Source organism: Balaenoptera musculus, chromosome 9 (genome assembly GCF_009873245.2).
Source record: "Balaenoptera musculus isolate JJ_BM4_2016_0621 chromosome 9, mBalMus1.pri.v3, whole genome shotgun sequence".
NCBI classification, from domain to species: domain Eukaryota; kingdom Metazoa; phylum Chordata; class Mammalia; order Artiodactyla; family Balaenopteridae; genus Balaenoptera; species Balaenoptera musculus.
Genome location: NC_045793.1, coordinates 77,739,751 through 77,764,044, shown reverse-complemented (window position 1 = coordinate 77,764,044; position 24,294 = coordinate 77,739,751). Strand labels below are relative to the sequence as shown.

Below are 24,294 nucleotides of genomic sequence, written 5' to 3'. Positions count from 1 at the left end.
ACGTATACACACTGCTATATTTAAAATAGATGACCAACAAGGACCTACTGTATAGCACAGGGAACTCTGCTCAATATTCTATAATAACCTAAATGGGGGAAAAAAATCTGAAAAAGAATGGATAAATGTATATGTATAGCTATATCACTTTGCTGTACACCTGAAACTAACACAACAACTTACAACTATACTCCAATATAAAATAAAAATTAAAAAAGGCAGTGGAAGAAGTGAGGAAAAAGACAGAAAAGTTATACATCTCAAGGTCTTCCTCAGAATCTTTTTTCTCTCCCAAATTACCCAAATTCTAATTACTTTTTTTAAAAATTAATTAATGAATGAATTTTTTGGCTGCGTTGGGTCTTCGTTGCTGTGCCCGGGCTTTCTCTAGTTGCAGCAAGTGGGGGCTGCTCTTTGTTGCGGTGCGCGGGCTTCTCATTGCGGTGGCTTCTCTTGTCGTGGAGCACGGGCTCTAAGCGTGCGGGCTTCAGTAGTTGTGGCACGTAGGCTCAGTAGTTGTGGCTCGCGGGCTGTAGAGCGCAGGCTCAGTAGTTGTGGTGCACGGGCTTAGTTGCTCCACGGCACGTGGAATCTTTCCGGACCAGGGCTTGAACCCGTATCCCCTGCACTGACAGGCGGATTCTTAACCACTGTGCCCCAAGGGAAGTCCTGCCAAATTCTAATTACTTTGAGCTCAGGTTTTTTGTTTGGTTTCTGTACATTTTGTTATTGAAGTATCTCTTGATTTTTAACACAGCTTTTTGAGCAGCAGCACAGGATGTTAGAAGCTTTTGCAAAACATAATAAAATGATGAAAGATTGTTCAACTGGAAAAGGTACATATACTGTTTTTTTTCTGACTTAAAAAAAAATTCTCTTGTGCTGAAAACATTTTTCTAACTTCAGGTTTGGGGTTTTATTGCAGGATTTGACCGTCATCTGTTAGGTCTCTCACTCATAGCAAAAGAGGAATGTCTCCCTGTTCCAGAACTCTTTACAGACCCACTTTTCTCCAGAAGGTAATATAACGTAGTGTTTTGTAACCTCATCAGTTTCTTTCTTCCTGAATGTTAAAAGCTTTTCAGAAACAATGTAAGCTTCTGTAAGCCTAGTAAAATATCCTTTCTTTGTGCCATACAGTGGAGGAGGTGGAAACTTTGTTCTCTCAACAAGTCTGATTGGTTATTTAAGAGTCCAGGGAGTGGTGGTTCCCATGGTACACAATGGCTATGGATTTTTCTATCATATCAGAGATGACAGGTGAGGCTGCTCTTTTTATTTTTTAATTTTTTTTATTTTTTAGTTTGGTATATTTTATTTGCATCTATAAATTTTTTTTTAGAATAGTGTTTTATTTATTTTATTTTATTTTTTTAACATCTTTATTATTCTTAACTGTGCTCACTTTTGTTGTTTGTCTTTCCTACACTGTGATTCTGATGGTGTTGTCATCTGTCACTTGCTGCATGGGCAATTATTTTTTACCACTTAGGCGTTTAATGCGTATTTGTTTCTCTTTCCTGCTTTTGAGACATTTGTCAAATCAGTCCTTTAGGTGTTTTGTGCAGAGCACTGTTTCAGGTTGACTCAGAGATCACGTCATCATCATCCTCCAAAATCAGTACACATATTACCATATTTGTTCTACCCAAGATATTTGATGACAAGTTCAGATAAAATTTGATGGTCTGTAAATATGTGGTGGTTAGTGCAGTCATAGACAATACTAATGAGACCAAGACACGAGACAAGGTAAATTAATTTATGTTCAGAAAAGGATGTTTTACCAATTCAGATGCATTTCATTTTGGTTGTATGGGGTTTGACTTAAATTTGTGGAAAGAATGAGAAAGAAAATACTAAAACCTGGCAGGGGAAAGAGAGGTGGAGAACAAGGTAATAGCGAATTGACAGAAAGGCATGGAAAGTCCCCTTTCACAGAGTCTGGCCGTCTCTTCACAGGGGTCTGTCAGAGCTTGGGAATTAAGATAATGGGGCTACATATAGCACCGTATGAATAAGAAGAGAGCAGGCTTCGAGGCATTTCAGGTGGAATGGGAAAAATGGGAAAAATAATATGTGTGACACCTTATCTTTGATAAAGGAGGCAAGCATATACAGTGGAGAAAAGACAGCCTCTTCAATAAGTGGTGCTGGGAAAACTGGACAGCTACCTGTAAAGGAATGAAATTAGAACGCTCCCTAACACCATACACAAAAATAAACTCAAAATGGATTAAAGACCTAAATGTAAGGCCAGACACTATCAAACTCTTAGAGGAAAACATAGCCAGAACACTCTATGACATAAATCACAGCAAGATCCTTTTTGACCCACCTCCTAGAGAAATGGAAATAAAAACAAAATAAACAAATGGGACCTAATGAAACTTAAAGGCTTTTGCACAGCAAAGGAAACCATAAACAAGACAAAAAGACAACCCTCAGAATGGGAGAAAATATTTGCCAATGAAGCAACTGACAAAGGATTAATCTCCAAAATTTACAAGCAGCTCATGCAGCTCAATATCAAAAAAACAAACAACCCAATCCAAAAATGGGCAGAAGACCTAAATAGACATTTCTCCAAAGAAGACATACAGATTACCAACAAACACATGAAAGAATGCTCAACATCATTAATCATTAGAGAAATGCAAATCAAAACTACAGTGCGATATCATCTCACACCAGTCGAATGGCCATCATCCAAAAATCTACAAACAATAAATGCTGGAGAGGGTGTGGAGAAAAGGGAACCCTCTTGCACTGTTGGTGGGAATGTAAATTGATACAGCCACTATGGAGAACAGTATGGAGGTTCCTTAAAAAACTAAAAATAGGGCTTTCCTGGTGGTGCAGTGGTTGAGAATCTGCCTGCCAGTGCAGGGGACACGGGTTCGAGCCCTGGTCTGGGAAGATCCCACATGCTGTGGAGCAACTGGGCCCGTGAGCCACAACTACTGAGCCTGCGCGTCTGGAGCTTGTGCTCCGCAACAAGAGAGGCCACGATAGTGAGAGGCCCGTGCACCGCGATGAAGAGTGGCCCCCGCTTGCCGCAACTAGAGAAAGCCCTCGCACAGAAACGAAGACCCAACACAGCCAAAAATAAAAATAAATAAATAAATAAATTTTTTAAAAACCCTAAAAATAGAACTACCATATGACCCAGCAATCCCACTACTGTGTATATACCCTGAGAAAACCAAAATTCAAAAAGAGTCATGTACCACAATGTTCATTGCAGCTCTATTTACAATAGCCAGGACATGCAAGCAACCTAAGTGTCCACTGACAGATGAATGGATAAAGAAGATGTGGCACATATATACAATGGAATATTACTCAGCCATAAAAACAAACGAAATTGAGTTATTTGTAGTGAGGTGGATGGACCAAGAGACTGTCATACAGATTGAAGTAAGTCAGAAAGAGAAAAACAAATACCGTATGCTAACACATATATATGGAATCTAAAAAAAAAAAAAAAGAAGAAAATGGTCAGAAGAACCTAGGGGCAAGACGGGAATAAAGATGCAGACCTACTAGAGAATGGACTTGAGGATACGGGGAGGGGGAAGGGTAAGCTGGGACAAAGTGAGAGAGTGGCATGGACATATATACACTACCAAATGTAAAATAGATAGCTAGTGGGAGGCAGCCGCATAGCACAGGGAGATCAGCTCGGTGCTTTGTGACCACCTAGACGGGTGGGATAGGGAGGGTGGCAGGGAGGGAGACGCAAGAGGGAAGAGATATGGGGACATATGTATATGTATAACTGATTCACTTTGTTATAAAGCAGAAACTAACACACCATTGTAAAGCAATTATACTCCAATAAAGATGTTTAAAAAAAAAAAAAAATCGGATGGGGCCAGATGTGGCAAGGCCCCCAACGGTAACCAGAGCTCTCACCCTTGGTCCACTCTAGGCTGCATTCAGTGTTTAAATGCAATGCTAGGAGACCAGTTCCAGTCTGCTGTACATGATGGAGCGATAAAGTTTTACTGAAGATTTTTTGGAGAAGGTGTGGAAGAAGAGTGACATTGCACACCACGTGGCAAACATCACAGCAATTCCCTTTAAACATCTATGTTCCATCGGAATTTCCTCTCTAAATATCAGCCTCCTGGGACTTCCCTGGTGGTCCAGTGAGCAAGACTCTGTGCTGTGGTGCTCCAAGGACAAGGGTGCTTCAAGGACAAAGGACCACCCTGCCTGAAAACGTTTCAGCGTCACACCCCCTACTGGACTCTTAATCACCCTCCCCACCATGTTGCGATGGTTATGAAATTCCTGAGCCCACCTGGGCGATGGGACCTGTCCCAAATAAGGAAAGGCATCTGCCCTGTCCCACTCCCACTCTATAGAAGGAAGGTATATGTGCCTCGACCAATCAGTAAATGAAATTTTCACCTCGGACCATTCCTTTGTTCTCTGGCTATAAAAACTGACTAATAGCACATGTTCGGAATAGGAAGTCAGCCCACTGTTCTGGCAGCGACCCTTCCCTCTAATAAATTCTATCTTCTTTAAAAAAAAAAAAATGTGTGACATAGTTCAGTTTCTAAGGTACTGTTTTTCTATTTTTCCTTTTTTAAAGAGTTTACAGTCAGTGTTATTTTTTCAAAATTTTATCATCTGTCTCCATGTCAAGCGTGATTTGTGCATACCAGGGGTGCTTTTATTCATTGGCATCTAAGTCTTAATGATGTATTCCCATAGTATTCAGTTTCTATACATTAATCTACAAATTAAAGGTTGAATGATAAAGATTAAACATGGATCTTATTAGCCATGTTTATCCTTAACCAGGTCCAAAATCATCATTATATACAGAGAATAACTAAGGATTCTAACATATTCTCTGACAAGTCGTGGATGTTACATTGCATGCAGTGATAAGAGTTTAAGCCAGATATGCCTCAGCTCTTTGACTTTTTGGAAAATGTAATTTAATGATCCTGGGACAGTTTCCATTCACTTATTCAGGAAATATTTAATGAGAACTTACAATGTGCCAAGGATTGTTTTAGGTGGTAAGGACACAAGACAGACAAAACCCCTTTCTTTTTTTTTTTTTTTTTTTAAAAGGAATTCCTTTATTTTTATTTTTAATTTATTTACTTATTTATTTTTGGCTGCGTTGGGTCTTCGTTTCTGTGCAAGGGCTTTCTCCAGTTGCGGCAAGCAGGGGCCACTCTTCATCGCGGTGCGTGGGCCTCTCACTGTCGCGGCCTCTCTTGTTGCGGAGCACAGGCTCCAGACGCGCAGGCTCAGTAGTTGTGGCTGACGGGCCTAGTTGCTCCGCGGCATGTGGGATCTTCCCAGACCAGGGCTCGAACCCGTGTCCCCTGCACTAGCAGGCAGACTCTCAACCACTGCGCCACCAGGGAAGCCCACCCCTTTCTTAAAGATAGTATTTTCTACTTGGGAAACAGGAACAAGAGCAAACAAATAAGCAGGATAACTGCAAATAGTGATGAATGTTGTAGAGCAAATAATCAAATTGTTGTGGTAATAGAGACAAACTGGTAGAGAGACAGAGCACTGCTTTATATAGTATGTGGTCAGGGAAGGTGTCTGAGGGAGGGATAATGAAACTGAGATGTTAAGGAGGCGAAGGAATTTGTCATACGAATAGCCAGGAAGACAGCGCTCCAGAATCTGATCCCTGCTTGCTCTCTCCAACTCTGCCACCTTGGCTGAGCCACTGTCTTCTCCCACTTAGGTCACTGCAACAGGTTCTCTGCGGTCTTCTTGCTTCCACCTGTCCTTCCCTAGAGACCATTCTCTACACAGCAGCCCTGATGGCCAAATGGAACTCAACTCATATTGTTCTCCTACTCAGAACCCTCTGAGGGCTTTTTCTTTCACTCACGTAAGATCCAGAGTCCTCCTGAGAGACCCTACATGATCTAGGTCTCATCTACCTCTCTGACCTTGTCTCCTACAAGGCTGCTCCTGATTCCCTTGTACCTTGAACATACCAGGCAAGCGCCCTCCTCAAGGCCTTCACGGTCGGTCATGATTTCCTCTGCTTAGTAGTCTCTTCCTTGAAATACGTGCAAGGATGACTCCCTTATTTCAGATAGATACTTGCTGTCATCTGAGAGGCCTTCCCTGACCATCTAAGATAGCATTTTCCCCCCTTCCCCACACACACCTGCTGCATTTTAACATTTATAACCACCGTGTGTGTGTGTGTGTGTGTGTGTGTGTGTGTGTGTGTGTGTGTGTATGTACTTATTTGCATGTTACCTATCTTTCCTTCCTAGAATACAATCCCACAAACATGGTCTTTGTTTTTGTATCCCCAGCTCTGTAACAATACCTCATAAATATGTTGCACTCAGTAAATGTTTCACAATGACTTTGTTGTTTAACGTAAGCATACAGGTCTGAGGGTAGGGAAGAGCTTGGAATTCTAAGGGACAGAGGCACTATGGCTATACATTAACAGTTGAGTGGGAGGGTGGTAGAAGAAGAGATTGAAGAGCGGTAGACAGGAGCTAAATCTGGTAGGGAGGGCAGTGTTCTCAGCCCTGAGTGCACATGAGAATCACCTGGAGAACTTTAAAAACAGCACTCCTGGAGATACTGATTTGGTTGGGGTGGTCAGTTGATGTAGGGCCTTGTAACATGCTAAGGAGTTTGGATTTTCTCCTAAAAATAATGGGAAGCGTTTTACCAATTTTAAGCATGAAAGTTACATTTGATTTACATGTGAAAAGGATCCTTGGCTGTTACATGCAATATAAATTAGGTGGACCGTACTGTGAGCAAGAATGAGATGAAGGAAATCAGGAAGCATGGATGATACATTGAAGGAGGCAGTTGATACTGAGGGTGGAGAGCAGTGGAGGTATTTGAGAGGTATTTTGGAGGTAGAACCAGTAAGATTTACTGATGGATTGCTGATTCCGATGGTGGCATTTATTGGGATGGAGAAAATTAGGGGGGCAATGGCCGTGTTAGGGTAGAATCAACAATTTTGTACATGGTGACTTCAAGATCTCTGCTAATACACGAATTTATTATAATTTATATACAAGAGAATATGCCAGTAGGCAGTTGGATATATGTTTGGAGCTCAGAAAAGAGGTCAGATCTCAAAGTGTACATTTATGAGTCATTACTATGTATACACCCAAAATAGTTTTCAAATGAAATAACAATACATGGAAATTCTCTGAAAGGAATTTTTTCATTCACTGTTAAGCTTGAAAATGTGTGACCTAAAGAATATTGGTTTATTTTTGAAATAGCATTTTACTTTATTTTATTTTTAGAACTACAATGCCATGTTTGTTGTGAAGTGAAATTATTTGTTAGAGGAATTAATGAACACTCAGCATGTGGATATTCAGCCAATAATTTTTTTTTTGAATTTTATTTTATTTCTTTTTTTATACAGTAGGTTTTTATTAGTTATCTGTTTTATGCATATTAGTGTATATATGTCAATCCCAATCTCCCAATTCATCCCACCATCCCCCGCCCCCCCACTTTCCCCCCTTGGTGTCCATATGTTTGTTCTCTACATCTGTGTCTCTATTTCTGCCTTGCAAACCAGTTCATCTGTACCATTTTTCTAGATTCCACATATATGCATTAATATACGATATTTGCTTTTCTCTTTCTGACTTACTCTGTATGACAGTCTCTAGGTCCATCCACGTCTCTACAAATGACGCAATTTCACTCCTTTCTATAGCTGAGTAATATTCCATTGTATATATGTACCACATCTTTATCCGTTCATCTGTCGATGAGCATTTAGGTTGCTTCCATGACCTGGCTACTGTAAATAGTGCTGCAGTGAACATTGGGGTGCATGTGTCTTTTTTGAATTACGGTTTTTTTCTGGGTGTATGCCCAGTAGTGGGATTGCTGGGTCATATGGTAATTCTATTTTTAGTTTTTTAAGGAACCTCCATACTGTTCTCCATAGTGGCTGTATCAATTTACATTCCCACCAACAGTGCATTTGGTGGGAATGCACTGTTGCATTCTCCACACCCTCGCCATCATTTGTTGTTTGTAGATTTTCTGATGATGCCCATTCTAACCGATGTGAGGTGATACCTCACTTTAGTTTTGATTTGCATTTCTCTAATAATTAGTGATGTTGAGCAGCTTTTCATGTGCCTCTTGGCCCTCTGTATGTCTTCTTTGGAGAAATGTCTACTTAGGTCTTCTGCCCATTTTTGGATTGGGTTTTTTTTTTTTAATATTGAGCTGCATGAGCTGTTTATATATTTTGGAGAAAATCCTTTGTCCGTTGATTCATTTGCAAATATTTTCTCCCATTCTGAGGGTTGTCTTTTTGTCTTGTTTATGGTTTCCTTTGCTGTGCAAAAGCTTTGAAGTTTCATTAGGTCCCATCTGTTTATTTTTGTTTTTATTTCCATTACCCTGGGAGGTGGGTCAAAAAACACTTGCTGTGATTTATGTCGAAGAGTATTCTTCCTATGTTTTCTTCTAAGAGTTTTATAGTGTCCAGTCTTACATTTAGGTCTTTAATCCATTTTGAGTTTATTTTTGTGTATGGTGTTAGGTAGTGTTCTAATTTCATCCTTTTACATGTACTGTCCAGTTTTCCCAGTACCACTTATTGAAGAGACTGTCTTTTCTCCATTGTATATCCTTGCCTCCTTTCTCATAGATTAGTTAACCATAGGTGCCTGGGTTTATCTCTGGGCTTTTTATTCTGTTCCATTGATCTGTATTTCTGTTTTTGTGCCAGCACCATATTACCTTGATTACTGTAGCTTTGTAGTATAGTCTGAAGTCAGGGAGTCTGATTCCTCCAGCTCCGTTTTTTTCCCTCAAAATTGCTTTGGCTATTCAGGCTCTTTTGTGTCTTCATACAAATTATAAGATTTTTTGTTCTAGTTCTGTAAAAAATGGCATTGATAATTTGATAGGGATTGCATTGAATCTGTAGATTGCTTTGGGTAGTATAGTCATTTTCACAATATTGATTCTTCCAGTCCAAAAACATAGTATCTATCTCTCCATCTGTTTGTGTCATCTTTGACTTCTTTCATCAGTGTCTTATAGTTTCCTGAGTACAGGTCTTTTACCTCCTTAGGTAGGTTTATTCCTACGTATTTTATTCTTTTTGTTGCAATGGTGAATGGGATTCTTTCCTTAATTTCTCTTTCTGATCTTTCATTGTTAGTGTATAGGAATGCAAGAGATTTCTGTGCATTAATTGTGTATCCTGCAGCTTTACCAAATGCATTGATTAGCTCTAGTAGTTTTCTCGCGGCATCTTTAGGATTATCTATGTACAGTATCATATCATCTGCAAACAGTGACAGTTTTACTTCTTCTTTTCCAATTTGTATTCCTTTTATTTCTTTTTCTTCTCTGATTGCTGTGGCTAGGACTTCCAAAACTATGTTGAATAATAGTGGCGAGAGTGGACATCCTTGTCTTGTTCCTGACCTTAGAGGAAATGCTTTCAGTTTTTCACCATTGAGAATGATGTTTGCTGTGGGTTTGTCGTACATGGCCTTTATTATGTTTAGGTAGGTTCCCTCTATGTCCACTTTCTAGAGAGTTTTTATCATAAATGGGTGTTGCATTTTGTCAAAAGCTTTTTCTGCATCTATTGAGATGATCATATGGTTTTTATTCTTCAATTTGTTAATATGGTGTATCACATTGATTGATTTGTGTATGTTGAAGAATCCTTGCATCCCTGGGATAAATCCCACTTGATCATGGTGCGTGATCCTTTTAATGTGTTGTTGGAGTGTGTTTGCTAGTATCTTGTTGAGGATTTTTGCATATGTATTCATCAATCATATTGGTCAGTAATTTTCTTTTTTTGTAGTATCTTTGTCTGGTTTTGGTATCAGGGTGATGGTGGCCTCGTAGAATGAGTTTGGGAGTGTTCCTTCCTCTGCAGTTTTTTGGAAGAGTTTGAGAAGGATGGGTGTTAGCTCTTCTCTAAATGTTTGGTAGATTTCACCTGTGAAGTCATCTGGTCCTGGACTTTAGTTTGTTGGAAGATTTTTAATCACAGTTTCAATTTCATTACTTGTGATAGGTCTGTTCATATTTTCTATTTCTTCCTGGTCAGTCTTGGAAGGTTATACTTTTCTAAAAATTTGTCCATTTCTTCCAGGTTGTCCCTTTTATTGGCATAGAGTTGCTTGTAGTAGTCTCTTAGGATGCTTTGTATTTCTGCAGTGTCTGTTGTAACTTCTCCTTTTTTCATTTCTAATTTTATTGATTTGAGTCCTCTCCCTCTTTTCCTTGATGAGTCTGGCTAAAGGTTTGTCAATTTTGTTTACCTTCTCAAGGAACCAGCTTTTAGTTTTATTGATATTTGCTATTGTTTTCTTTGTTTCTATTTATTTCTGCTCTGATATTTATTATTTTTTCCCTTCTAGCAACTTTGGGTTTCGTTTGTTCTTCTTTCTCTAGTTCCTTTAGGAGTAAGGTTAGATTCTTTATTTAAGACCTTTCTTGTTTCTTGAGGTAGGATTGTATTGCTATAAACTTCCCTCTTAGAACTGCTTTTGCTGCATCCCATAGGTTTTGGATCATTGTGTTTTCACTGTCATTTGTCTCTAGGTATTTTTTTATTTCCTCTTTGATTTCTTCAGTGATCTCTTGGTTATTTAGTAACGTATTGTTTAGCCTCCATGTGTTTGTGTTTTTTACATTTTTTCCCCTGTAATTGATTTCCAGTCTCATAGCGCTGTGGTCAGAAAAAATGCTTGATATGATTTCAATTTTCTTATATTTACCGAGGCTTGATTTGTGACCCAAGATGTGATCTATCCTGGAGAATGTTCTGTGTGCATTCGAGAAGAAAGTGTGATCTGCTGTTTTTGGATGGAATATCCTATAAATGTCAATGAAATCTAACTGGTCTATTGTGTCATTTAAAGCTTATGTTTCCTTTTTACTTTTCTGTCTGGATGATCTGTCCATTGGTGTAAATGAGGTGTTGAAGTCCTCCACTATTACTGTGTTACTGTCGATTTCGTCTTTTATAGCTGTTAGCATTTGTCTTATGTACTGAGGTGTTCCTATTTTAGGTGCATATATATTTATAATTGTTATATTTTCCTCTTGGATTGATCCCTTGATCATTCTGTAGTGTCCTTCCTTGTCTCTTGCAGCATTCTTTATTTTAAAGTCTATTTTATCTGATATGAGTATTGCTACTCCAGCTTTCTTTTGATTTCCATTTGCATGGAATATCTTTTTCCATCCCCTCACTTTCACTCTGTATGTGCCCGTAGGTCTGAAGTGGGTCTCCTGTAGACAGCATATATATGGGTCTTGTTTTTGCATCCATTCAGCGAGCCTGTGTCTTTTGGTTGGAGCATTTAATCCATTCACATTTAAGATAATTATTGATATGTATCTTCCTATTACCATTTTCTTAATTGTTTTGGGTTTGTTTTTGTAGGTCCTTTTCTTCTCTTGTGTTTCCCAGTTAGAGAAGTTCCTTTAGCATTTGTTGTAGAGCTGGTGTGGTGGTGCTGAATTCTCTTAGCTTTTGCTTGTCTGTAAAGCTTTTGATTTCTCCATCAAATCTGAATGAGATCCTTGCTGGGTAGAGTAATCTTGGTTGTAGTTTCTTCCCTTTCATCACTTTAAATATATCATGCCACTCACTTCTGGCTTGTAGAGTTTCTGCTGAGAAATCAACTGTTAACCTTATTGAAGTTCCCTTGTATGTTATTTGTTGTTTTTTCCTTGTTGCTTGAAATAATTTTGCTTTGTCTTTAATTTTTGTCAGTTTGATTACTATGTGTCTTGGCGTGTTTCTCCTTGGATTTATCGTGCCTGGGACTCTCTTTGTCCTGGACTTGGGTGGCTATTTCCTTTCCCATGTTGGGGAAGTTTTTGATAATAATCTCTTCACATATTTTCTCTGCTCCTTTCTCTCTCTCTTCTCCTTCTGGGACCTCTATAATGTGAATTGTTGTGTTTAATGTTGTCCCAGAGGTCTCTTAGGCGGTCTTCATTTATTTTCATTCTTTTTTTTTATTCTGTTCCGTGGCAGTGAATTCCACCATGCTGTCTTCCAGGTCATTATCCGTTCTTCTGCCTCAGTTATTCTGCTGTTGATTCCTTCTAGTGTATTTTTCATTTCAGTTATTGTATTGTTCTTCTCTGTTTGTTTGTTCTTTTATTCTTCTAGGTCTTTGTTAAACATTTCTTGCATCTTCTTGATCTTTGCCTCCATTCTTTTTCTGAGGTCCTGGATCAACTTCACTATCATTCTGAATTCTTTTCTGGAAGGTTGCCTATCTCCACTTCATTTTGCTGTTTTTCTGGGGGTTTATCTTATTCCTTCATCTGGTACATAGTCCTCTGCCTTTTCATTTTGTCTATCTTTCTGTGAATGTGGTTTTTGTTCCACAGGCTGCAGAATTGTAGTTCTTCTTGCTTCTGCTGTCTGTCCTCTGGTGGATGAAGCTATCATTGTGCAAGCTTGTGCAAGCTTCCTGATGGGAGGGACTGGTGGTGTGTAGAGCTGGGTGTTGCTCTGGTGGGCAGAGGTCAGTAAAACTTTAATCAGCTTGTCTGCTGTTGTGTGGGGCTGGGTTCTCTCCCTGTTCGTTGTTTGGCCTGAGGTAACCCAGCCCTAGAGCCTACCCGGCTGTTTGGTGGGGCTAATGGCAGACACTGCGAGGGCTCAAAACAAGGAGTACTTCCCAGAACTTCTGCTGCTAGTGTCCTTGTCCTCACGGTGAGAGACAGCCACCCCCACCTCTGCAGGAGACCCTCCAACACTAGCAGATAGGTCTGGTTCAGTCTCCTATGGTGTCACTGCTCCTTCCCCTGGGTCCTGATGCGCACACTACTTTGTGTGTGCCCTCCAAGAGTGGAGTCTCTGTTTCCTCCAGTTCTGTCGAAGTCCTGCAATCAAATCCCACTAGCCTTCAAGTCTGATTCTCTGGGAATTCCTCCTCCCGTTGCTGGACCCCCAGATTGGGAAGCCTGACATGGTGCTCAGAACCTTCACTCCAGTGGGTGGACTTCTTTGGTATTATTGTTCTCCAGTTTGTGAGTCACCCACCTAGCAGTTCTGGGATTTGATTTTATTGTGATTGCGCCTATCCTACCTTCTCACTGAGGCTTCTCCTCTGTCTTTGGATGTGGGGTATCTTTTTTGATGAGTTCCAGTATCTTCCTGTCAATGACTGTTCAGCACTTAGTTGTGATTCCAGTGCTCTTGCAAGAGGGAGTGCAACATTTTATTTTAAATGTACTGCATGCTCAATGTAAAAAAATTTGTAAAATATGGAAAAATATAGGAACAAAGTTAACATTTCCATTATAAGACATAAGACCATTATCTTTCTAATCTATAATATACATAGATTGTGTGTAATTATTACAAATTTAGATCATATTGTACATATTTTAGTGTCCTTTTTGTGAATTGCACTCTCACTTAATATTACTTCAAGCATTTCCCAATGCCATTAAATATCCTTTGAGGTATTTTAATGGTTGAGTAATGTCTAGTGTTATGGATTTCATAATTTAACCACTTCCATACTATTTCCAGTTTTTCTCATTACAAATAATGATAATATTATATCTTTCCTTATTTCATCACATCATTGCCAGCTTTAGACATTATGAAGCAGTCTGTACAAATTTTATAGGGAAAAATAACCTAACCAGAATTCTATGAAGCAAAACATTTTCTCTTTGTTTATTGGCATCTGTATATATTCTTTTGTGAATTGGTCATGTAGGAATGATTGTTCTTTCTATAATTTAAAAATAACTGAATTTTTAAAAAATTTAACACATAAATAGAAATCGTTGCTCTTTGCAAAGAAATATTTAGATCTTGCTAAATATTTGAGAAGTATATGCACAATGTAGCTAGAAAATGCCTACTGATCATGAATCACTACGTGAAAACAAGGCAGGACTTTCTGTAGGTTGCTGTATATCTTTCAGCAAATATAATCCACTCAAACATTGGTTTCATCATTATATACTGGACCAGAACATGTTTTTATTTTGTTCTGCTTAATCTGAAGTACATGTCAAAGATACGTACTTTCCAGTCTTAATCTTTAGTGATGTGAAAATTGCATGGTTATCCACAAGCTTTACATTACACAACATTTTGATTTTAACTTGAGCATAATGCATGTTTTGCTGTAGAAAATTTGTGTGCCTGGAAAGGGGAAGGCTAGTTCCAGGAGTGTTAGTAGCAAGGTTTCGGCTCTGAGCCCACCAGAAGCCACGCTTCTTTCCTGTTTGTTTCAGCTTCCTGGGACCACTTTTATCACCTGCCAGATAGGGGATTTCTTCATCAGGAGGATCTAGAAGGACATGGTGGTGGAAAGCATATTTTGGTTTCAGGAGAGTTTCTCTCTGGTTTTTCTAGAAACAGCCTTTCTCTCCTCTTATCCTTCTTTCTGTATTTTATTATTATTTTTTTACTCTCTTCAAGCACTGTATTCTTCTTCTTTAAAAATAGTTCAAGTTTTATTGCAGACAGTGGCATGAATTCATATTCTAACTCACTCCATTTGGGGCATGTTGGGAAGGTCTTCTATGGGAAGAGGTGAGGTTGTTTAACACAATAAGACCTGACTCCAGAGCACTCTTGAGCTCTGGCTAGTTTTTTGTTTCCTTTTTGTCCTTAGGCTCTAGTCACGCAGTAAATTAAGTGTTCCTAGCATTATATATAAATATGGCTATACTTTCTATTGTGTCAGTTTACATTTACCTAATGTGAGCAATAAATCATATTTCATATGTGAACAGCCAGATGGAATAAAGGTCATGGCTCTATTCACCATCACTATTTGGAGCCTTTTTGTGTTGATTTTTGTGTTGTACTTCATCATTTATTATTTGTGCTTCACAGGTTTATTGTGGCCTGTACAGCCTGGAAATCATGTCCAGAGACTGATGCAGAAAAGCTAGTTCAGCAGACTTTTCGTGCTTTCAATGATATGATGCAACTGATGGACATTGCTCATCTTTAGAGACTAATCAATCATTTAGTAAGCACTTAACAAAACATATCATAAAACTGGATGCCGGGAGTGGGTTGGTGATGTGAGATAGGAAGGGATGTTGACTGAAGGAAACTTGTTGAATGTAGAAATTAGTAGAATTATGCTCTCTAAATTTATTCTGACATAGAAAATAGAAATATTTTTAAGCTTCTTCTGATGCAGCAGCAATGCAAATTATGATATGACTATAGAACTATGCAAACTTGAAGGTTAGCCTCAACAATGCAAATCTACAGATTTTAACAATGCAAATCTAACTTTTAAGTATCTTTGTTGGTACCTGTGTAGGTAATAAATCTTCTCTCTGAACATCATCATAGACTCTATCTTTCAAGCACTTTAACATTTTCTAGTTGCCAAAGGATATGAAATACAGGATTGGATGCTAATTTCCCTGAAATCAATGATTCCACAGTCACCACAGGGATATAAGTCTACTATGTTTGGGAAAGACCACTACAATTTAGTCTAAAAAAAAGTTTATGTTGAACAGACAAAAGAATTAGGTTGTAGTAAGGAGGTTTACACCCTCTGACATACATGAAAAACCCTAAAAAAATTTATTATAGTATATTGTTATAATTAGTTTTGTGAATATGAAATAAAAGCATTTATATTTAAAATCAGTGACTTTAAAAGCATTAAATACTAAATCAGATTCTCAGGATTTATCTTTCCTTTGTTCTGTTTTGTAGTTTCTATTCTCAGAAAATAAAATTCTCAAAATCATATAGCTTCTTGTTTAGTGTTTCAGTAAGTGCTTCATTCCTGTTGGACATTGTACTTTCTGATCAGTTATGTATTGTGTAATAAACCATGCAAAACCTACTGTCTTATGATCATTTCTCGTGACTCTGTCAGTCGGCTGTGCCCATTTGGATGGCTCTGCTTCTGTCTTGCCTGAGTGAGTTATGCCGCTGCCATCACCAGGCTGCTGGGTGAGGCTGGGAAGTCTGAGACAGCCTCACCACTGCCTGGGGACTTACTGGCTGGGACTCTCTCTGCATGGTCTTTGATCATTCAGGATTCTAGCCTGGACTTCATACTGGGCAGTGGGAATGTTCCAAGAGTGAAAGGTAGAAGTTGTAAGGCCTCTTTGGTTGTTTTTAAATAATATCTAAAGAATTGGGTATTTTAGAAGCTGATCACCTCCTGCAGAGAAACCTCTTTTCACTCATGCTTTAACATGTTCCTCTAACCTGCCCGCAGTTAAGAATCGTCTGGAATGCTTTTTACAAAGAGATTCCTGGGCCTTACCCACACCTACTGAGTCAGAATTTCTAGGAGCAAATGCTCCATGATCCTTACCAGGCAAGTTTGAGAATAATTACATAAGAGTAGGTTGAATTCTCACCTTGAGTCACTGTGGTAACGTACCCTTTGCCCCACTCCTCTCTTGGTTAACTGAAATTCAGTCTACTGCTACACATGGTTACATTTGAAAAATTCCTTGGTATATATGATTTATTACATATTGAAGACCTGATTTGGATAGATTACTGACCTAAACAACCTGTCACAGCAGTGAGAATGGTTATTGCTGCAGTAAATTAAGGAAAAAACATTTCAGAGTGGCTAACTTACAAGGGTTGCCTAGAATATTCCTTTTTGGTCTCCAACTAAACATATTCCTTCTTGTTGAAGTGGATCAGTCTTCTGGGAAAATAAAATTATTTGTAAAAGTAATGCAGTTCTATAGAAACAGCATTTTATTTATGTTTCTTTCAAATGTTTCAAATTGCACTGAGATAATATGTACAGTTTTTATTAATGTGTTTTAAACATTTAAAAAATATGCCTCTTTCTTGCTTTATATGGAAGAAGTGTGTGCCTACAGTTAGCTTGTCTAAGAACAATTCCATTTTCTCTTGGAATTTGATGATAAAGCTGGGAATACATTCCTTTTTTTAAAACCTCAATTCTCTAATAGAATAACTTGAAAATTTACCAATGAAGAGAGTACACTATTGAACAATATATTTTAACTTTGTAACAAGGAAAATTGTTCCCAAACTACCCTATTATCTACCCAACGAATCAGGACCATAAGAATTTTCCCTATGTCTGTGGCTTCGTCTAATTCTACAGGTTTATTTAATTAATTTTTAACTGAAGTATAGTTGATTTACAATGTTAATTTCTGCTGTACAGCAAAGTGATTCAGTTATATATATTTTTTTCCATTGTGGTTTATCACATGACATTGAATATAGTTCTCTGTGCTGTGTAGTTGGACCTTGTTGTTTATCCATTGTGTATATAAAAGCTCACATCTGCCCACCCCAACCTCCCACTCCATCCCTCCCCCAACCCCCTCTGCCTTGGCAACCACCAGTCTGTTCTCTATGTGCATGATTATGTTTCTTTTTCATAGATAGGTTCATTTGTGTCATATTTTAGATACCACATATAAATGATAACATAATGGTATTTTTGTCTTTCTGACTTACTTCACTCAGTATGATAATCTAGTTGCATCCATGTTGCTGCAAATGGCATTATTTTGTTCTTTTTTATGGTTGAGTAGTATTCCGTTGTATATCTGTTACACATCTTCTTTATCCATTTGTCAATGGACATTTAGGTTGCTTGCATGTCTTGGTTATTGTGAATAGTGCTGCTATGAACATAGGGGTGCATGTATCTCTTTGGATTAGAGTTTTGTCTGGATATATGCCCAGGAGCAAGATTGCTGTATCATATGGTAACTCTATTTTTAGTTTTCTGAGGATCCTCCATACTGTTCTCCATAATGGCTGTACCAATTTACATTCCCACCAACAGTGTAAGAGGGTTCCCTTTTCTCCACACCCTCTCCAGCATTTGTTATTTGTAGACTTTTTAATGATGGCCATTCTGACCAGTGTGAGGTGATACCTCATTGGTCCTTTTGAAATGCATTTCTCTGATAATTAGTGACGTTGAGCATCTTTTCATGTACCTGTTAGCCATCTGTATGTCTTCTTTGGAGAAATGTCTGTTTAGGTCTTCTGCCCATTTTTCGATTAGGTGGTTTTTTTGTTGTTGAGTTGTATGAGCTGTTTGTGTATTTTGGAAATCAATCCGTTGTCAGTCGCATTGTTTGCAAATATTTTCTCCCATTCTGCAACTTGTCTTTTCATTTTGTTTATAGTTTCCTTTGCTGTGAAAAACCCTGTAAGTTTGAATGGGTCCCATTCATTTATTTTTGTTTTTATTTCTATTGCCTTGGGAGACTGACCTAAGAAAACATTGGTACAAGTTATGTCAGAGAATGTTTTGCCTATTATCTCTTCTAGGAGTTTTATGGTGTCATGTCTTATGTTTAAGTCTTTAGGCCATTTTGAGTTTATTTTTGTGTATGGTGTGAAGGTCTGTTCTAGCTTCATTGATTTACATGTGGCTGTTCAGCTTTCCCAGCATCACTTGCTGAAGAGACTTGTCTTTTTCCCATTGTATATTCTTGCCTCCTTTGTCAAAGATTAATTGACCATAGGCGTGTGGGTTTATTTCTGGGCTCTCTATTCTGTTTCATTGATCCATATGTCTGTTTTTGTGCCAATACCATGCTGTTTTTTTTTTAAACCTTTACATTTAAGTACTTTTTAAAATTAATTAATTTATTTTTATTTTTGGCTGCGTTGGGTCTTCATTGCTGCAGGTGGGCTTTCTCTAGTTGCGGCAAGTGGGGGCTACTCTTAGTTGCGGTGCGTGGGCTTCTCATTGTGGTGGCTTCTCTTGTTGCGGAGCATGGGCTCCAGGCACGTGGGCTTAGTAGTTGTGGCTTGTGGGCTCTAGAGCGCAGGCTCAGTAGTTGTGGCACACGGGCTTAGTTGCTCTGTGGCATGTGGGATCTTCCCAGACCAGGGCTTGAACCCGTGTCCCCTGCATTGGCAGGTGGATTCTTAACCACTGCCCCACCAGGGAAGTTCCACCATGCTATTTTGATTACTGTAGCTTTGTAGTACTCTCTGAAGTCTGAGAGGGTTATGCCTCCTGGGTTGTTCTTTTTCTTCAGGATTGCTTTGGCAATTCTGTGTCTTTTATGGTTTCATATGAATTTTAGGATTATTTTAGTTCTGTGAAAAATGTCATGGGTAATTTGATAGGGATCGCATTGAATCTTAATTCTACAATTTTATATACCTAAACTCTGCTCTTCACTTTCTCCGTATGATTTTTAAATTTTTTTATTCAAGTATAGTTGATTTATAGTGTTTCAGGTGTACAGCAAAGTGATTCCGTTTTATATATATATATATATATATACATTTTTTTTCAGGTTCTTTTCCATTATAGGTTATTTCAAGATATTGAATATTGTTCCCTGTGCTATACAGTAGATCCTTGCTGTTTATTTTTATATATAGTAGTGCATACCTGTTGATCTTAAATTCCAAATTTACCCCTCCCCCTTTCCCTTTTGCTAACCATAAGTTTGTTTTCTGAGTCTTTTTCTGTTTTGTAAATAAGTTCATTTGTATCATATTTCTTTTTTAGATTCCACATATAAGTGATATCATGTGGTATTTTTCTCTGACTTATTTCATTTAGTGTGATAATGTCTAGGTCCATCCATGTTGCTGCAAATGGTGTTACTTCATTCCTTTTTATGGTTGAGTGATATTCTCTCCATATGTTTTTGGTAACTCAGAGCTAGGCTGTTTTCATACTTCATCAAGCCAGGTATTACTTTTAACTCCTAAATTTCAAATGCTGTAATATCCAACCCCAAATTGGATGTTCTAAATTGATATGGAATAAGATATACCTATATTTTATGATGACTTAGAAAAGAAGTCTCTAAATCAGAAAAAGTTGTAGAATGATTTGTATTTATTTTTAAGATACACTATAACAAGAGTTCATCAGTTCTGTGTCCCAGCCTGGACATTGACCATAGAGAAATAGATGCCTCTCTGTGCTAGCAGCTGCTGGTGCGTGCCGTGCTCCCTGACTTTGCCGTTCTCAATCACCACTATCAAGTCTGCATTCTGAATGGTGGACAGGCGGTGAGCGATCACGATGCAGGTACGGCCTTCTCGGGCTTTGTCCAGAGCTTCTTGGACAATCTATTGATAAATCAGAACAGAAGCCTTATCTTAAAAATTGTAGAAATAAGTTTTAACTGTAAAGGAAATCTAAATATTTTACCATCTGTACAAAAGAAAATTACCTTTCTTGTCTCATTTTGAATCTTTAGCTTTATGCATGTTTTTACATAATCCATCTTTTTTTTCACACACACACACTGTATTTTATTTTTACAAGAGATAAATAGACTGACACCAAGCATTGTACATGGATGACCACAACAAAAGCAACCATGATTGCAATTACCAAACACGAAACACACTCATACTATGTCATAATATTGACATTCAGTCCAGTAATCCTCCACTGTAACAGCTCCTTTACTTTGCAGTGAAAATTGATTTGTATATTTTTTGCCTCTGAGTCCTTGTGGGATTTTTTTTTTTAATTCAAACAAAGTCACAAAAATTATAATCATCCTCATCAGTTCACTCACTCCCATGTAATTAATTTTTTTTTCATCTTGATCTTTTGTTAGCACTTTTATGAGTTCATCAGTTTTCCATTAGAGTTCTGAAAATGCTTATTCATTCACTTCAGCAGTATAGTCAGTTACCAGAAACCTGTACTTGTCAGTCTTTTCCATGAATTCCTTGAAGGTGAAACCCTTTTATAGGAACATACTTGCAAAAGCATCAGAGTACACCCAGAACTGTCTGTAAATGACGAAAGACTTAAAAATGACCACGGTTAAAGATATGATGAAAGTTCATAATAATGCAGTAGACAAGGAAATTTAGCTATTTCTGAGATATACATTTTAAAGTAATAACTAGAATTATGACTTATAACATTATAGCAGAACATGTAAGATTTTTAGAAATTTCATGTAATGTCTGAAACATTTATATTAACATATTTCCATACAAATAACCCAAAGAAAGTTTAGTATTAGTTGTTTTGTTTGTTTTTTTATACTGCAGGTTATTGTTAGGCATCAATTTTATACACATCAGTGTATACATGTCAATCCCAATCGTCCAATTCATCCCACCACCATCCCCACCCTACCGCGGTTTTCCCCCCTTGGTGTCCATACGCCCGTCCTCTACATCTGTGTCTCAACTTCTGCCCTGCAAACTGGCTCATCTGTACCATTATTCTAGGTTCCACATACATGCGTTAATATATGATATTTGTTTTTCTCTTTCTGACTTCACTCTGTATGACAGTCTCTAGATCCGTCCACGTTTCAACAAATGACTCAATTTCGTTCCTTTTTATGGCTGAGTAATATTCCATTGTATATATGTACCACAACTTCTTTATCCATTCATCTGTCGATGGGCATTTAGGTTGCTTCCATGACCTGGCTATTGTAAATAGTGCTGCAATGAATATTGGGGTACATGTGTCTTTTTGAATTATGGTTTTCTCTGGGTATATGCCCAGTAGTGGGATTGCTGGATCATATGGTAATTCTATTTTTAGTTTTTTAAGGAACCTCCATACTGTTCTCCATAGGGGCTGTATCAATCTACATTCCCACCAACAGTGCAAGAGAGTTCCCTTTTCTCCACACCCTCTCCAGCATTTGCTGTTTGTAGATTTTTGGATGATGCCCATTCTAACTGGTGTGACGTGATACCTCACTGTAGTTTTGATTTGCACTTCTCTAATAATTAGTGATGTTGAGCAGCTTTTCATGTGCTTCTTGGCCATCTGTATGTCTTCTTTGGAGAAATGTCTATTTAGGTCTTCTGCCCATTTTTGGATTGGGTTGTTTATTTCTTTAATATTGAGCTGCATGAGCTGTTTATATATTTTGGAGATCAGTCCTTTGTCCGTTGATTCATTTGCAAATATTTTCTCCCATTCGGAGGGTTGTCTTTTCGTCTTGTTTATGGTTTCCTTTGCTGTGCAAAAGCTTTGAAGTTTCATTAGGTCCCATCTGTTTATTTTTGTTTTTATTTCCATTACCCTGGGAGGTGGGTCAAAAAACACTTGCTGTGATTTATGTCAAAGAGTATTCTTCCTATGTTTTCTTCTAAGAGTTTTATAGTGTCCAGTCTTACATTTAGGTCTTTAATCCATTTTGAGTTTATTTTTGTGTATGGTGTTAGGGAGTGTTCTAATTTCATTCTTTTACATGTAGCTGTCCAGTTTTCCCAGCACCACTTATTGAAGAGACTGTCTTTTCTCCATTGTATATCTTTGCCTCCTTTGTCATAGATCAGTTGACCATAGGTGCGTGGGTTTATCTCTGGGCTTTCTATCTTGTTCCATTGATCTATGTTTCTGTTTCTGTGCCTGTACCATAGTGTCTTGATTACTGTAGCTTTGTAGTATAGCCTGAAGTCAGGGAGTCTGATTCCTCCAGCTCCGTTTTTTTTCCCTCAAGACTGCTTTGGCTATTCGGGGTCTTTTGTGTCTCCATACAGATTTTAAGATGATTTCTTCTAGTTCCTTAAAAAATGCCATTGGTAATTTGATAGAGATTACATTGAATCTGTAGATTGCTTTGGGTAGTATAGTCATTTTCACAATATTGATTCTTCCAATCCAAGAACATGGTATATCTCTCCACCTGTTGGTATCATCTTTAATTTCTTTCATCAGTGTCTTATAGTTTTCTGCATACAGGTCTTTTGTCTCCCTAGGTAGGTTTATTCCTAGGTATTTTATTCTTTTTCTTGCATTGGTAAATGGGAGTGTTTCCATAATTTCTCTTTCAGATTTTTCATCATTAATGTATAGGAATGCAAGAGATTTCTGTGCATTAATTTTGTATCCTGCAACTTTACCAGATTCATTGATTAGCTCTAGGAGTTTTCTGGTGGCATTTTTAGGATTCTCTATGTATAGTATCATGTCATCTGCAAACAGTGACAGTTTTACTTCTTCTTTTCCAATTTGTATTCCTTTTATTTCTTTTTTTTCTCTGATGGCCATGGTCAAAACTTCCAAAACTATGTTGAATAATAGTGGTGAGAGTGTACACCCTTGTCTTGTTCCTGACCTTAGAGGAAATGCTTTCAGCTTTTCACCATTGAGAATGATGTTTGCTGTGGGTTTGTCATATATGGCCTTTATTATGTTGAGGTAGGTTCCCTCTATGCCCACTTTCTGGAGAGTTTTTATCATAAATGCGTGTTGAATTTTGTTCAAAAGCCTTTTCTGCATCTATTGAGATGATCATATGGTTTTTATTCTTCAGTTTGTTAGTATGGTGTATCACATTGATTGATTTGCATATATTGAAGAATCCTTGCATCCCTGGGATAAATCCCACTTGATCATGGTGTATGACCCTTTTAATGTGTTGTTGGAGTGTGTTTGCTAGTATTTTGTTGAGGATTTTTGCATCTGTATTCATCAGTGATATTGGTCTGTAATTTTCTTTTTTTGTAGTATCTTTGTCTGGTTTTGGTATCGGGGTGATGGTGGCCTCGTAGAATGAGTTTGGGAGTGTTCCTTCCTCTGCAATTTTTTGGAAGAGTTTGAGAAGGATGGGTGTTAGCTCTTCTCTAAATGTTTGATAGAATTCACTTGTGAAGCCATCTGGTCCTGGACTTTTGTTTGTTGGAAGAGTCTTAATCACAGTTTCAATTTCATTACTTGTGATTGGTCTGTTCATATTTTCTATTTCTTCCTGGTTCAGTCTTGGAAGGTTATACCTTTCTAAGAATTTGTCCATTTCTTCCAGGTTGTCCATTTTATTGGCACAGAGTTGCTTGTAGTAGTCTCTTAGGATGCTTTGTATTTCTGTGGTGTCTGTTGTAACTTCTCCTTTTTTCATTTCTAATTCTATTGATTTGAGTCCTCTCCCTCTTTTTCTTGATGAGTCTGGCCAATGGTTTATCAATTTTGTTTATCTTCTCAAAGAACCAGCTTTTAGTTTTATTGATCTTTGCTATTGTTTTCTTTTTTTCTATTTCATTTATTTCTGCTCTGATCTTTATGATTTCTTTCCTTCTGCTAACTCTGGGTTTTGTTTATTCTTCTTTCTCTAGTTCCTTTAGGTGTAAGGTTGGATTGTTTACTTGAGATTTTTCTTGTTTCTTGAGGTAGGCTTGTATAGCTATAAACGTCCCTCTTAGAACTGCTTTTGCTGCATCCCATAGGTTTTGGATCATTGTGTTTTCACTGTCATTTGTCTCTAGGTATTTTTTGATTTCCTCTTTGATTTCTTCAGTGATCCCTTCGTTATTTAGTAACATATTGTTTAGCCTCCATGTGTTTG

At 37.9% G+C, this 24,294-nt stretch overlaps 2 protein-coding genes across 13 annotated transcripts in view; one reads left to right on the top strand and one right to left on the bottom strand.

Moving 5' to 3' along the window:
* The window catches only part of CROT (carnitine O-octanoyltransferase), a 104,749-nt gene that overhangs the window by 48,815 nt on the left and 31,640 nt on the right, over positions 1 to 24,294 (top strand). For 2 of the 7 annotated variants that reach the window (XM_036863814.1, XM_036863815.1), the window contains exons 15-17: positions 758 to 836; positions 926 to 1,019; positions 1,141 to 1,260. In XM_036863814.1, coding sequence (XP_036719709.1) covers positions 758 to 836; positions 926 to 1,019; positions 1,141 to 1,260 — 293 coding nt within the window. Of the gene's footprint in view, positions 1 to 757; positions 837 to 925; positions 1,020 to 1,140; positions 1,261 to 2,104; positions 2,162 to 3,934; positions 4,343 to 5,734; positions 6,049 to 14,884; positions 15,869 to 19,864; positions 19,951 to 24,294 lie in introns of those variants that run through there. The other 5 variants (XM_036863811.1, XM_036863810.1, XM_036863809.1 and 2 more) reach the window with 5 other exon arrangements.
* Positions 19,836 to 24,294, bottom strand: part of ABCB4 (ATP binding cassette subfamily B member 4) — a 93,793-nt gene continuing 89,334 nt past the window's right edge. For all 6 annotated transcript variants that reach the window (XM_036863801.1, XM_036863800.1, XM_036863802.1 and 3 more), the window contains one exon: positions 19,836 to 20,089. In XM_036863801.1, coding sequence (XP_036719696.1) covers positions 19,886 to 20,089 — 204 coding nt within the window. In that variant the 3' untranslated portion in view covers positions 19,836 to 19,885. The remainder of the gene's footprint in view (positions 20,090 to 24,294) is intronic.